At 45.9% G+C, this 15,493-nt stretch overlaps 2 protein-coding genes across 12 annotated transcripts in view; one reads left to right on the forward strand and one right to left on the reverse strand.

The window, feature by feature from the left end:
- The window catches only part of PKNOX1 (PBX/knotted 1 homeobox 1), a 44,568-nt gene extending 39,380 nt beyond the window's left edge, over positions 1–5,188 (forward strand). For all 9 annotated transcript variants that reach the window (XM_083797554.1, XM_083797557.1, XM_083797555.1 and 6 more), the window contains one exon: positions 431–5,188. In XM_083797554.1, the coding sequence (XP_083653680.1) occupies positions 431–642 (212 nt within the window). In that variant the 3' untranslated portion in view covers positions 643–5,188. The remainder of the gene's footprint in view (positions 1–430) is intronic.
- LOC310880994 (fibulin-2-like) lies at positions 686–14,215 on the reverse strand. 3 transcript variants are annotated; one of them, XR_014572035.1, is made up of 2 exons: positions 14,132–14,215; positions 686–13,077 (listed from the first exon to the last, which is right to left on the reverse strand). XR_014572035.1 is itself a non-coding variant. In XM_083797657.1 (2 exons), the coding sequence occupies exons 1-2, from the start codon at positions 13,201–13,203 to the stop codon at positions 12,594–12,596; spliced, it is 531 nt and encodes a 176-aa protein (XP_083653783.1). In that variant the 5' UTR covers positions 13,204–14,070; the 3' UTR covers positions 686–12,593. The 3 variants fall into 3 exon arrangements, 1 of the variants encoding a protein (XP_083653783.1); XR_014572036.1 differs by having other exon boundaries at positions 686–13,074; positions 14,132–14,184; XM_083797657.1 differs by lacking the exon at positions 14,132–14,215 and adding an exon at positions 13,157–14,070.
- Between the last annotated feature and the right edge of the window lie 1,278 nt (positions 14,216–15,493).

Below are 15,493 nucleotides of genomic sequence, written 5' to 3' on the forward strand. Positions count from 1 at the left end.
CAGGACCATCCTTTCTTTCCTGCAGCCTGCTGCTTTATTCGTTACAATCTTGTAGCAGCTTTTCCCACAGCTTCTGCTGAATCTAACAACAGCTTTATCCATTTAAGTCACCTTGGATCTCTATGAACACTCCCGCTTTTCTGCAATTAATTAATCTGGAATACTCTGCAGAAATGATCTTGTGAAGACTAGATTGGAGAATTCCTGTAATGAGTGTCCAGAACACAGCTACCTTTAAGATTCTTGGCCAACTTAATTCTGGCATTTCCTAACATTTAAGTGTAAAACAATCTGTTTAGCTTTTATTCTAATTTCATTCTTTAGCTTTTCTTCCTGTCAATTAGAAACAAAATCTGTTACATATAAATATGTGTAACTTAAACTGAGAAATGAAGAAAGATGCTAAAATTCTATGATTGTGCTTCTCCAGGTGCTGTTGTAACAATTACAGCTCCAGTCAACATGAATGTAGACAGTCTCCAGTCCTTGTCATCTGATGGTGCTACTTTGGCTGTTCAGCAAGTTATGATGGCAGGGCAAAGTGAGGATGAGTCTGTAGACAGCGGTGAAGATGATGGAGGAGATCTCTCAACGACAAATATCAGTGGGCTGGTTTTGGATAACAGCGATTCTCTGCAGTAGGAAGCAAGAGAGTGTGACAAAACGTTTAGGAAAAAGAATGGACTGACTGACTGTTTTTATAGTTTGCACAGCAAACATTTTACACAAGTTTTATTTCTAATATGTTTTATATGTAGATATAGAAGGGTGCACTTTTTTGTATTTCATAGTAAGCTTAAAGAGTGTTTTTGCAGGTGCAGCAACTTCTTTCAAATGTGTTTTTCATTTCTTTTAATTTTCTTATTTCAGAAAATTATATCTAGTAATATAAAGAACCACATAAGCACCCCTTTGTTCTCTGAATTGGAAGTGCTGCAGTTTCTAAAGAATTATGCAGTTTCAATTAGTGCTGTTATTTAACACAGCTCTTGGTGGGCAGGTGATGTAAATTTAAAGCATGTGACACTAGTGTGTGGAAATTGATCATTAAGTTTGATGCATATATTTGAAAGATGCTTCTGCACCTTAAAAACTGCTAGTCTGAGGTGGACAGCAACACACACAAAAAGAAAATGGTGATGTGTGATTCGGTAGCGAATGTATGGCAACTTAAGTTTAGTTTCTCTCATAGTCCGTGAGCCTGTTTATCATTTGCTATAAAAACTCCTATTTTTACCTTGCCGGGATTATTGGATAAAAAATATTTTTATAAATTCATTAGGAATTGGGATGACGACTGTATTACGCAGGAGGGGAAAAAAAAAAAAGAATTTCCAGAGGGGAAAAATAAATGTTTAGTATTCCTATATGGAAGGTCTGAAAACTGACCAAATTTAATAAACAAGCCTATACTAGCGTTCTATGATTCTCAGCTATCCCACAGTGATATAGTATATTTGATAATAGCATAAGAAGGGCCCACTGTTTGATGGGATTTTGATATTGTCAAACATTGATTTATATTATGTGTAAACTAATATTCAAATTACATTAACTCTGTATCTAGACTTGTATCTGAAGATATTTGCTAAATGAGTATTCAGGTAAGTAAATTGAAATGCCTACGACACTTCCAGTTATTAGAGAAATTTAAGAGTTTATAGTTTGTACATCTGATTCTGAAAAGTGAAAAGATATGTACTATACAGTCATGAATTCTGCTATCACTGTTTCATTGCATTTGAAATATTTTCCCCCAATACAAAGAGAAGTATAATTTATGAATTTCTTTAAAATGTTTTCAAATCTGAAGGTCACTACCAGAATACACAGCAGGCTTTATTAGAGTAGAAAATCCTTTTGTCATTTAAAATCTAAGAGCTAATGATGAAAACATTTTTTGTGGTAACAGTCCTTTTATTTTTTCCCCCAAAGTTTGGAGTCTTTCCTTTCATCCATGAGTGCTCACTCTTGGAACTTAATGTTTCCCATTGTTAAATAGAAATAAGAGATGCCAGGAGTCTTCACAGTATGATCAACGTCCTCTCTTCCCGTCCCTTTGTCCCTCTGTCGGATTAGATCAAAACCAGAAATCTCTTCTTGTTTAGATCAAATCTAGTTGCATTTCTAATATGACAGGGAAAAGGATGTTAGCTTATGGAAGCTTTAGACATTGTATTTGAGCAGAACTCTCTAGCAGATGCAAATATTTAATTGAATACTTAAATTTCTGTTTCACAAAATACTCAGGCATATGCTTAGGTCCCGTTAATTTCAGTGAGATTTTAAAGCATGTACTTTTTTATATGCTTAAATGCTTGAAAGGAGGTCTTTAAAGACTATCTTACAGGTCATGTTTAAGTTGGTATGAAGAAAAACTTCAGAAAAATGTCTGTAACACTGGTACACATACAAGGAGAATGATACTAGTTTTAAGTGACTGGTAGCTGTTTTGAAAACTCGGGCTTTACTCATCACTAGTGATGTTTCTGCAATAGCTTTCATCTATTCATGACTGAGGATTTTGCTTCCTAGTTCAAAGACTGTAATGATCTGTTCCTGCTGGAGTGATAATTTCTAAAGAATTTTTGTTCTTCTAAGTTCTCTCCTTTGCCACTAATGTGACATGTTTGTAAAGAGCATAACTTGCAAATGACTCATGTAAGATTTAATTAGGAAGATTTTGACAAAGCATAACTATCCTAAAAGCTATTGTCAAATCCAATTCAACCCAAAAATACTTCTAAAAGAAAGCTATCATGTACAGATCATGCTCCTCTGGAAACATTCAACCTACTGCTCCTACAAAGGATACCTAAGATGACTAGAACTGAGACAGATTTTTTTTTTTTTTTTAAGACTCTACAAGTACTTCATCACCCTCACAATTTCCATTATGTGATTGGCTATGCTTTTTGATTTCTTTGGGGGGGATTATTCAGCTACCCTTCTTCACGTTTAATAGTGTGCTAAATTTTGTATCTTGTAGGCAGCTGAGTAATGACTTCTCAGTAGGTACAGGGCTATGGTTGAATCTGTGCTTTTTCCAAATCAGCCTCTGCTAGAAGAACAGTCATTTCTCACTGCCTCCTTTCCCTCCCTGATGAGTTATCACTGCACAACAGCAGCACTTTCCTCACTGGCTTGAAGGTATGCAAGGAAATGGCTCGGCGGCAGATCTAGGAGGGTAGCAAGTAGCCAGCACCAAAGGGAAGCATGAACTAAACTGGGGTTTGTAGATCATGTGGCAATGGGTATTTGCCCCAACTTTAAGACTAGCAGAACTGACCTATGTTTAAAATAAAAAAAGGTATTAAAACAGCTTAATAACTGCACAGCTGGCTGGAGTATGTACAGTTGATCTGCCATCTTGAACTCAGAAACAGGCATCAGGTTCTGCAAACTTCTGAAAGCTTATTTTTTCAGGAAGAAAACATCACCTGGTTAGCTTCTTCATTCCCCCTCCCCACTCACACATTTTACCAGAAGCTACATGCTGAGACATTTGTGACCTTGTCTTTAGCTGGTTGGTAAATACCTGGAAGGTGAAGCTGATGGAGGCTGCTATGAAAGGGAGAATAGGGAGTAGTTCTACTGTCAAATTAGAAACACAAATGTGGTCAAGTTAGTTATTAAAATTGGAAAAGTTACCAATATAATCCAAGAGATTACTTAAGATAAGGAACTCAAACTCTTTTAATTCGGTGAGAGTAGGGGGTATGAGCTGCCTAGACATGCAGCTTTCTTTTCGCAATCTGGAAGAAAATGTGCTTCCTTTTTTGCTGTGTAGGAAAGACTGCTGGTTTAAACAAAGCATCACTATTCTGTGGTAGTTGGAAAAAAAATGTTTACGTTAGGCAGTTATGTACAAAGTCTTTATAGGGAACCTAACATTAAACCCATGTATAATTGCCCCTTACCCCCAATTAAAGTTGTATTGGTAGGCAAGAGAAGAGCTAACTTGGTTTTTAAATTACTGCAATTCTTATGCAAACATAATTATTGAAACTTTTTATTTTTTCCCAACGTAATCTAGATCACTAACCCAAAACAGTTTTCAGTCCACTTTTCCCAAGACTTCTGTGACAAGCAAGCTGATTTGCCATTATTTTTTAACTTTAGAAACAACTTTATTTAGTAAATCAACTCCAAATTGGTCAGTATGTATTTTTAAATGACTGTTCACAAAAGAAATGTTGGAAGACATAATTGATAGGCATGGCTCTGGCTCTGCAGAGACTTTCCTCGATCTGGATATTGGGTCAAAGTGGAGTCCAGCTGACCTCAGGGAAACTCTGTAAGGGCTGCGTGTTGGGCTGCATTTACCTGCAAAGGAATTGCTTCCCTCTTCTGGTCTCCTGATCATGATTAGGGACCTCTTGGAGAGCCCTTCAGCTTTCTTCTGCCTGTATGCCTAGGTTTTCTTCCAGCGGAAACCAGCGTGTGGGTGAAGGGATTAGAAGGGAAGAACTTCATGTGGTCCTGCTGTGCACAACGCATCATTTTGATATCAAAACATGGCCAGAAGACAGACCCACACTGAAGGATTAGAGTTCCCAGTTCCTCTGTCCTAAAAGTAGCTTCAGGTTTATGGATCTTCTTCTGGAGCAGGGCCACAGAGACTTACTGCATGAATAATAGAGCTATTTGTTTCTCTAGTCACGTGGGGAAAAAGAATTAGAAGGCAGTTCAGCTTCCTGATGAACTTGACAGCCCCAAAGGGTGAAGCAGTCTTTCCAAGGGATGATAGCTTCATAAAACTATTAGACTTGTAGCAGCAGTTAAAAAGAAAATAATGTATTTTGAAAAACTGAAACACATGCATTTAACTGTAATTAAAGTTGATTTAAGATTTATTTTCTGAAGCTGAGTTGTCCTGAGGAAAAAAAATGAATAAGCATTTGTCTATGCAAGACATGAATGTCAAAAACGTTGTGTGAATCTCCCATTTTTAGGTGCTATATCGTTGTTGTCTTTCTGGCTTCTGTTACTTCGACTGATCTTTTAAACCTTTCAGCCTTATATTCAGCTTGGTTTTCAGAGTTGAATAGGCAAGAAATGTAGTTTCGGAATCCTGTTGGAAATGTAACTGAACTTCGTTCCCTCATGAAAACCTTGCATGTTAAACAATTACCTGAAATGTTTTGGTTTCCTAAGAATAAATTCAAACTGTCACCACCTCCTAAAACCAGAGCATGTCTATGACAATGCAAGTTTAATTGTAACGTCAAATCATCAGCCGTGGGCTGAGTGCTCTCAGCTCTTTACTGTTCAGGGTAGCTGGATAGTAAGTAAAGCTGGCTGGTTTTGCCAAGCTCCCCCTCGGTGTGGATTCCACACGCGCCCCTCCTTGGCTTGCTGAGCTCTTTCAATTGGTTCTGGGTTGTTTAATTTTAAGTCCTAAAGTAACTCGATCATCCAATGTAACGTGTAGTGAAATTGGCACTAATGCGCTCTCAAGTGATTGCCCAAATCATGTTATTTGTTCGTTCTTGTCACCTGGAAATATAAAAATGTTTTTTTTTCTTTTTTTTCCTGTGACTCGGTTATTTAGGACCTGCTGAGTGATCACAGCTGTTTTTTGCCAGCGAAAAGCAATGTGCAAGAAAGCAGTGAAATGCCTTACCAACTTTGTAGACTACTATAAAGATCCTTACCTTGTGTTAATCGAATCCAGCGTTTTCAGATCATGACAGAAGTGGCCCATAAATCTGCCAGTGGGTTGGCAACGTTTGGTCTATACGATGGACAATCTTTAAAATGTAAACCTGTAACTTTTTTTTAGCCCTTGGTTGTTAAGAGACTTTTGAAACAACCAATCTATCGAAGGATAAAATTAAAAATCAGAATGTGCTTCATGGATGACTTATTTTTACACTACTGTTCTCTGTGAACTGGAAAAGCACATTTTTAAAGCGAAGCATTCGCATTACTTTAGCAGTATTGTTTGGCTGAAAGGCACAGTTTTGAGAAATCTTGAGCTAAGTTTCAAACTATTTAACCAGTTTTTGGCCAGGGGCAGTCAGTCTTGGGCCTTTTTGCTTGTTTGGGTTTTCTTGTTTATGCAAATGAAGAAAAATGTTTACTAGTCCTTAACAGTATGGGGATTTTTATTATGCTTTTGTAACGCAGGAGCAGCTTTGATGAAAGAAAGAATTAGCAGGTAAATAGTCCATAATGTGTGTGACTTTGGGGTTTCTTTTTGTTGTTGTTTCAAAATTGTTAATTAAAATGGCATGGACATCAAACTTTCAATAATGGTTCCAAGCATATATGGTATATATACTTATCTGAAAAGGATTCTTTGGGACGAGCCCCGTGTGCTGACTTGTTTAGCTGGGTAGACTGTAACAAGTTCCTGAAATGATGTCCTGCTAGGTCAGGAATCGTCAGGAAGGGAGCAGCAGCCTAACGATAGATAAGATAGCACCTCCTCTCTAGCAAGAAACTCAAACTCACTTGATGTGCACGTCTTACTTAGCAGACATGAAGACAGCCTTCCTCGCGCGGCTGTGCCTTGCTTGGCAGATGTGTTCCCTTGAGTGACAGCAGGACGGAGGTCACAGCAGGGTGTGGGCACCTTCAAAGATTCCTGGGAATCTCGTGGGCCACATCAAAACTGCTCTGGTGACCAGGCCAGGGCCTTCATCTGCTCCATGATCAACTGCACAACAGCTGTCTTCCTGCACTGAAGAGCATGCAATTCTGGGCATAACTGACTGTTTTCAAGGAAAATGGTCTTTTTACACCTATCTACTTACTCCAGAATATGTCCCCAAGGTGTTTTGGATGATATATTGTTCTGGAAGCGTTAATCTGTGATTAACTGCATAATATGTGTTCTAGATGCAGGGGTATTTGAACAGTTCTTTGTCTGACGTTAAAAGAGTGCCTGTGAGTAGCATAACTCCCCATGATACGACGAAATAATTTTATCGCCACTCTTCCCAGGGAGCAAATTTTTCCTTATAGAGAATAAAACAAAACCAAAAAAAATCCAGAGGAGATGCACTTGAATTACAGCCAGAAGAGCATGTTCCTAGTCTGTTGATCTCAAATTCCCTTGCCAGATGAAGGTGTGACAGGGATTGGAAACATAATCATAAGTAGCTGATTAGCATGTTTACTTTTGTGGAGCACCTGTTTACAAAATGCTAATCCTTTATTATCCAACTTAGGGCTGTTTCTAAATGCCCCTCTTTGTAGAAAACCAGAGCAGTATCTTCGATGCTAAAAGGAAGGAAAATAAACCACACATGCACTGTAAAATGAGGACACTGCAAACAGTATCAGAAAAGGCTGGGACACCAGGCATTATTTATTCAAAATCCAGATTGAAATTCGTGCATCTTCAGAGTGCTCAAGGTATGCAGCATTATGCCTGTGCTCTATTTAAAATAATAATTTAAAAAATACAACAAAACTCCACCATTTCACTACCCTACTAAATTCTAAGGGCAATGCGCCCTTCCTAGGTCAGGCATGGCTTGTCTTCCTGATGCAACTAAGATGTGATCTAAAGCTTATGGAAGAAACTGGGGGAAAAACACGGTTATTTATCTTCTCTGTTGGTCTTCCGACTTTTGTGTCACCACCAGCACAAGGCAGAAGGTTCAGTCTGACGGCCTTCTCCTGGCCAGTATTCCTAGCATGCTTTTTTTGCTAAATCTATCGCTGTACCCTAAATACAGACTGATGCATATACTAAATGTAAATGTTGTAATAAAATTGAATTCAGAGATGATTTTTGTTAAGATCCAAACATTTTTAAAGCTAGATTTTCAATAGTAATGAAAAATATACAGATCAAACATACGAAATCACAGATTCACTTATATGCTGTTTTTTCTGTGCCCCTCAACCTTTCCTGTGACTTCCTCCACCTGCAGCCTTTTACTGTGAGCTGCTAACTTCAGAGACTCTCCTCAACGTTTTAATGTCCATCAAGTTATGTTATACATTTCTGCATAGCTCATTTTGGAAATTTGTTTCATCGTTAAGATTTAGGCCACTTTTAATTTCAGGCAAGGGGACTTAATTATATGTGTGATTCCATAAACAACATTGATTAGTGTTCCGGTTGCTTTTTCAAAGACATGGATGAGTACATGTGTTTCCATGAGTAAGATCCAAATTGGGGCCAGAAAGAAAATTTCTAGAGGGTATTCTGTTACTGGTGTCTCACTGAATTTTTGTATTGGAACAAGAGTGTTTGGCCACAAACCTGGTGGCCTTCCATGACGGGGTTACAGCATTGGTGGATAGGGGAAGAGCAACTGATGTCACCTACCTGGACTTGGGCAAAGCATCTGACACCATCCCAAATGACAGCCTTGTCTCTAAATTGCAGAGACGTGGATTTAACAGACGGACCACTCGGTGGATGAGAAATTGGCTGGATGGTCACACTCAGAGAGATGTGGTCAACAGCTCCTTGTCCAGGTGGAGACCAGTGATGAGTGGCATTACTCAGGGGTTGGTATTGGGACTGGTGCTGCTTAAGGTCTTTGTAGGCGACACGGACAGTGGAACTGAGTGCACCCTCAGCAGGTTTGCCGATAACACCAAGCTGTGTGGTGCAGTTGACAGGCTGGAGGGAAGGGATGCCATCCAGAAGGACCTGGGCAGGCTTGAGAGGTGGGCCTGCGTGAACCTCATGAGGTTCAACAAGGCCAAGTGCAAGGCCCTGCATCTGAGCTGGGGCAGTCCCTAGCACAAACACAGGCTGGGCAGAGAATGGATTTAGAGCAGCCCTGAGGAGAAGGCCCTGGGGGTGTTGGTTAGCAAGAAGCTTGACATGAGCCAGCAATGTGTGCTTGCAGCCCAGAAAGCCAACTGTATCCTGGGCTGCACCAAAAGCAGGGTGGCCAGCAGGGCGAGGGAGGTGATTCTGCCCCTCTGCTCTGCTCTTGTGAGACCCCACCTGGGGCACTGCGTTCAGCTCTGGGGTCCCAGCACAGGAAGGACATGGACCTGTTGGAGTGAGTCCAGAGGAGGGCCGCGAAGTTGATCAAGGTGCTAGAGCACCTCTCCCATCGAGACAGGCTGAGGGAGCTGGGGTTGTTCAGCCTGGAGAAGGCTCTGGGGAGACCTCATAGCGGCCTTCCTGTACCTAAAGGGGGCCTGCAGGAAAGCTGGGGAGGGAGTTTTTGTTAGGGAGTGTAGTGAAAGGACAGTTTTTTGTGATGTTTGCTTTTCCCCAGCTAAAGGCCTTAGGTGTAGAAATATGCATATTTTAATCCTCTGCATGACAAAATATGCACTGGTTAGGGAAACATGCTTTACATGATTTACAAAATAGTAAATCATGCACATCTTTAATTTAAAGAAATTACCCAATAAATGATTGGAAAAAAAATATTTTTTTGAATTTCAGAAATAAAATATATGCTGTATTGAGTGCATATTGGTTTTGCCCTGAAATTCCTGCCTGCTAAATCCCTCTGCTTATGCAGCCCCTCGCTTGCTGCTCTGCCGTTTCGGCCAACATAATCCCCGTGTCGGCTCCTCCGGCTTTACAGAGGCAGCTGGGGGAGCGGAGCAGCAGGGATGCCAGCCTGTGCAATACCCACCCAGACAGCAGCTTGTTCTGACCTGCTGCCCGAAAAGGTGGAAAGACCTGGGCAAATACCGTAGCTTCTTGGCACTGAATGGTGTGGTGCCAAAAGGACACTTCCTAATCAGCTTTCATGCACGAATATTTTTTTTTCCTCTAATGTTTTACAGCTTCATGAGGCAGGAATTGAGAGGGCATGTTGAAAGAACTTAAGCCCAAAACACAGTGCTATTTAAATCATTGTAACGCGGTGCAGAAAGGCCTCGCCGGTTTCACAAAGCAGCAGTGATGATCTTTTACGAAGTTATGGGATGATGAAGAACACAAACAACCCCTTAGACTTGATTGCATTGTATGTAACAACAGTTCTTTTCAGGAGCTGCAGTTTTCAGGGCTAATTTTGCCACAGCTGTTTGAAGACGGGCTGCTCTTTGTTCCTGTGCCGACCCTGGTGTTTACGTAGACAGGCACAAGAGCCGTGTTATCCAGTCGTTGCCGTCAGTCTCTCCTTTGAAAAGGTTATCAGTCTCGCACGAGGGGCAGATAAGATGCAAGGCAAAGACCAAGCAAAGCTCAGCAGACTGCCACCCGCTCCAGGAGGAGAAATTCATGCCTGCGGAGACCGCTCGTGACTCTGAACAACCGCTGCACTTGCGAACCAACCCCAATTTCTGTAAACCTATGGCAAACGAGAAAGAGAGCCAGCTAACCCCATGGACTGAAAAACTTGCAGCTTGCAAATATGTCCAGGGCGTGAATTCATTTGGATATTTGTAAATACCGGTGCAGCACAGGGTTAAAGCCTGCCACGCAAGAAATTCCTCGTGCTCCTGGCCTCAGCAGCAGACTGGGCCGCGCTCGCCCACCCTGCAATGGGTCAGCCCGGAGCTGTGGCCTTGCTGCCATGTTCACACCACTGTCTGCTCTACCAGGTGATGCTGAGCTTCAACTTTACTCAAAGAGACTTTCCAACCAACAGAGAAGAGCTGAGGAGGGAAAGGGGTGCTGGGTGAAACACCATTCCTCGTGACAAAGCGCGCTCTGCGAGCACGGGAAGGATGTGCATGAGTACAGAGGTTCATCCTCACCAGCTTGTGTTGGGACATGGCTGTTTGTTGCCTGGGGCTCTAACATTTTTCTCTCTCACTTCCACACTGTGCTGCGCTACCCTCTGCTGGAGGAGGGTTTGGAGCAAGGAGGACGCTTTACAGTATGTCCACCTCTTGTGCAGGGCTCCCCAGTACAGGAAAGACATGGACATACTGGAAAGAATCTAGTGAAGGGCCCCCACTGAGATGATGAAGGCACTGGAGCACCTCTCCTGTGAGGAGAGGCTGAGAGAGCTGGGACTGCTCAGCCTGGAGAAGGGAAGGCTCAGGGGGATCTCATCAATGTCCATAAATACCTGAAGGGAGGGTGCAAAGAGGATGGAGCCAGGCACTTCTCAGTGGTGCCCAGCACCAGGACCAGAGGCAGTGGGCACAAAGTGGAGCCCCGGAGGCTCCCTCTGAGCCCCAGGCAGCCCTTCTGTGCTGTGTGGGTGAGGAGCCCTGGCACAGGCTGCCCAGAGAGCTGTGGGGGCTCCTCCTTGGGGGTCTCCAAAAGCCGCCTGGGCACGGCCCTGGGCAGCCTGCGCTGGGTGGCCCTGCTTGGGCAGGGCTTGGAGCAGGTGGCCTCCTGAGCTCCCTGCCAGCCTCAGCCATGCTGTGGAGGCACAGGCACACCCCAGCTTTCTGCTTTTATCTTTCAGGAGTTAGCTGTCTGTGGGGTCTTCTCTTACTCCTTGGAGAGAGTTATTTTTGTCACCCTTCCCACAGCTCAGCTGTGATGAAATCAGTAGGGGAAGAGGTATGTGCTGACTGCATGATTCATGGTGTCTGTGGAGGTTTAGCACATCGCCTCCTGACATCTCTCACAATGCCTGCCTCAGAAACCCACTGGAAAGCAAGAGCTGTTGTTTCCTAACCCACAAGATTGGGAAACAAGGGTGGGAGGCATGCTTCGTGTTCCAGGTGCACCTGGGGCACAGGTGGCTGGAGGGGAGCTTGTCTTGACACAGTAACATCAGCTAATGCTTAAGGCTGGTATACGTGTTTATCAACACAGCTTTCACAAGTTTGTTGGTAAAACAGTTTTTATTCAACCCTCGAAGAAACACAAATGACATTTGTTAACGGCTCAGCCTGATGAAGCTGCGTTTGATTACAGTTTTCCTGCATATATATATATGTATGTACATATACGTACCGAAACAGACACTCCAAAGCATTCAGAGAACACTTTTCTGCTGTCTCCAGCAGTGGGAAGGAGAGAGTGAGTGAGGAGGACGCAATTTGGGGTATTTGTGCTGAACCAGGACAGAGACGGGACTGGTGATGGACTCAGAGCCAGGGAGCTGCTTCACAGAGGTGGCCACAAAGGACTGCTCCATGGCTGCTGACGTCCTCAGTGTGACTTTTCACATCTTTGCTCTGGAGGATGGAGGTTTGCCACCTCCTAAGGACACTGCCACCCACCAGCCCTCCTAGTCCCCACAACCTCACTCTGGTGTGAGGAAGAGGAGGAATGCCTGGAGAGGGGAAGGTCAACACATCTCCTGATTGTGGTCCCACCACTTCGAATTTGATGGAGTTACAGAAAGGGAAAAGCCAGATCCTGGAAGGAAGTTTATCCAGCACATTGACTCAAGACACTATATAAACAAACATACACAAAGCACAATCATCTCACAAATAAATAAATAACTGCAATTTGTTTCAGTTGCGTGCTGGCTGCAGTCACCCCAACCTCTCTGCCCGCCGCCATGGAGCAGACCAAGCCGCAAGGAAACATTGCCGGGTACAGGCACTGCGCCCTGGTTTATACAGGATGGCATCTCCTCACAGCCGATGGCAGGAACGCGCTCACTGCCAGGCCCTCCAGGGCAGTTTGACGCACTGAACGCCTTCCAGCAGGGATGCCACAAGGAGCAGAAAGCCACCCGCTCCCCAGGAGGCTTCCCCGTCCCCCTGCCCTCGGCTGGCGGAGAGCGGGCATCTCACTCCTCACCCCCATCGCCGCACTGCAGCCGGCCCCCCTCGGGAGGGCAGGTGCAGAGCCTGGCACCCCGGGGGACCACGGTGCCAGCAGGCACTGCCACCTCCTCCTCGTCGTAGCAGACGCAGCGGGGACAGCCATCGGCCACCGGGCTGCCCACCGCCTGGCAGGTGGGGGGCACGGGGGTGCAGTGCGGGGCGCAGGTGATGTCCCCGCTGGGCTGGCAGGTGCACAGCTTGCGGGCGAAGTCGATGTAGAAGGAGCGGCCGGCAGGGACACGGTTGTCAGCGAAGCCTTGCATCTCACAGTCATCCTCCAGGTAGGGGGGGCAGGCGCAGGCAGGGGCGCAGGGTGGGCAGCAGCCCCCGGGGGTGGGCTCGGAGCAGGGGGGGCACGTGCTGGGGTCACAGACGGGTGTTGGGGCAGCGCCACAGAGCAGGAGGCAGCCCAGCCACAGGCAGAGTGCACCGGCAGGAGTCATGCTGCTGGGGAGAAAGAGGGGGGGAAATTAAAAAAAACAAACAGTCATGGGCACACCAAGCCCCTGATGTCTGGGTAACTTACACCCCAATGGCTATTTTTTCCTGGGAGGCATTTGGGCTTGGACACATGAGGAGACACTGCGACGACAGTGAACCATGTTTCTCCACTAAATGTGCCAAGCTTTTAGCTCCTGACCCCTCATGCTGTGCCCCTAGCCACCTGGAAGCTTTCAGCCCGTGTTTTCTAGCCAACTCGCTCCTTCATGGGTCACCCACGCTCCTCACTTCAATTTTTTGAAGCCTTCACTTTGTAAGGAAGATTTTTTTCAGGCCTCAGACACTTCTCTGCCACTTCTTTCTTTGACTCCTCCAGTTTTCAGCCTTATATTTTCAAACGGGGAGCCCTTAGCAGCAGTGAAATCCCATCCCCACGCTTGCTTTCTTCTACTCACCATTGCTCCTGGGCACTGTCACTGCTGAGGAGGGCATGGCACCATCAGGCAGCTCACACTGAAGCCCTTGTATTTTTTAGGCCTTTTTAAGACTGACAGCTTTTCAAGACTTAGACTTCTGTAAGCACAGCCTTCACTTCCATCTCCTCTCCCTCTAATGGGACCTTGCATTGGGACCCTCTAACCTCTAATTGCAATGGGACCCTCTAACCTTGCACCCTGCTGCACGAAACACGCTTGCTGCCCTGCTGCGCCATGACCTGCCCACACGGCTGGCATCTCTGACCACCCCAGTGCCTCCTCTGATTAAAGTTATGTCCTTACCTTTGTGCCCTGCAGCTGAGAGCCTCCTCTTGCAAACATGCAACTACTTCTCAACATTTCTTCTAAACAAAAATACTTCATTTTTGTTTCATTCAGACTCCACTTGGGTTTCCTCAACAGAGCTCACTTCCAGCCAAACCAAAACATCACGCTTCCCATTTGCCAGATGCAACAGCCTCTTGCTCACCCCAGACCCCCTTTCCCACTGGTAACACTCAGAGACCCCCCCCCCACCAGGTGACACGCTCCCCCTGCCCTGTGCCCCCCCCAATTCTGGGTACCTGCAGCACAGCTGGGATGGGCGCTGGGGTGCGAGGTGTTGCAGACCCTGAGCAGCAGCCTCAGTGCTGGCCAGCAGCACCCAGCCCTCTATTTATGTGGTGAGACCCGGTGAGGGAGGCGGGGAAGCCTCCGCAGCACAAAAGGTGGCTGGGCAGGGCTGGGGAGATGTTTATCTTGCTGGCTTCTTAGCCTGACGTGTTAATGAGCTTGTTGGAAAGGTGCTCCCACCTTGCAGAGCAATGGGGTGAGGAGCAGGGGTGCGTGGAGTTTAACAAGAGCAAGTGGCAGATTATGCACCCGGGATGGGGCAACTGTGGCTGTATGTGCAGACTGGGGGGGAGAAAGACTGGGGAGCAGCCCCACAGAAAGGGAGCTGGGGGCTCTGGCTGCTGGCAAATTGAACATGAGCCAGCAGTGTGCCCTGGCAGCCAGCAGGGCCAGCCATGTCCAGCAGTGCATCAGGCATGGCACGGCTAGTTGGTCAAGGGACGGGATTGTCCTGCTCTGCTCTGCCTGGTGTGGCCTCACCTTGAGTACTGGGTGCAGTTCTGGGCACCCATTAAGGATGCTGCCCAGAACTGCACATGGCATATACACAGGATATAAGGATGGAAAACTATTAGAGAGTCCAAAGGAGGGCTATGAAGATGATGAAGGGTCTGGAGGGCAAGACATATGAGGAGCGGCTGAGGCCCCTTGGTTTGTTCAGCCCCGAGCAGAGCAGGCCGAGGGGAGGCCTCATGGCGGCCTGCAGCTCCCTCACGAGGGGAGCGGAGGGGCAGGCGCTGAGCTCTGCTCTCTGGGGACAGCGACAGGACCCGAGGGAACGGCATGGGGCTGGGACAGGGGAGGGTCAGGCTGGGTGCTAGGGAAAGGTTCTGCACCCAGAGGGTGGCTGGGCACTGGGACAGGCTCCCCAGGGCAGTGGTCACGGCACCGAGCTGCTGGAGTTCAAGAAGCATTTGGACAATGCTCTGACATAGGGTCTGGTTTTTGGGTGGTCCTGTGTGGAGCCAGGAGTTGGACTCGATGATCCTTGTGGGTCCCTTCCAACTTGGGCTATTCTGTGATTCTGTGTTTTGCTGCGTATTGGTCTGGGGACAGCAGCAAAAGTTTTGGGAGCACCCACCCTAACGCAGACACACTGCTGGAACAGAGGCCATGGGGAGAAGAGGGTGTGCTCGTGCTGCAGGACCAGGGTCTGTCCCCCTTGCCCTGTCCTCACCCACCTCCCAAGGCTCCTTAAGCCTGAAAATCCCCATTCCTCTGCCAGTTGTGAGCAGTGCCTCATACCCTGCTACAGCTGGCCGTGCAGGGTGCGGTCCTGTCCATACCAGCCCAGGAGCACAAGCTCACATCGC

This window comes from Anser anser (assembly GCF_964211835.1).
Source record: "Anser anser genome assembly, chromosome: 1".
NCBI classification, from domain to species: Eukaryota; Metazoa; Chordata; class Aves; order Anseriformes; family Anatidae; genus Anser; species Anser anser.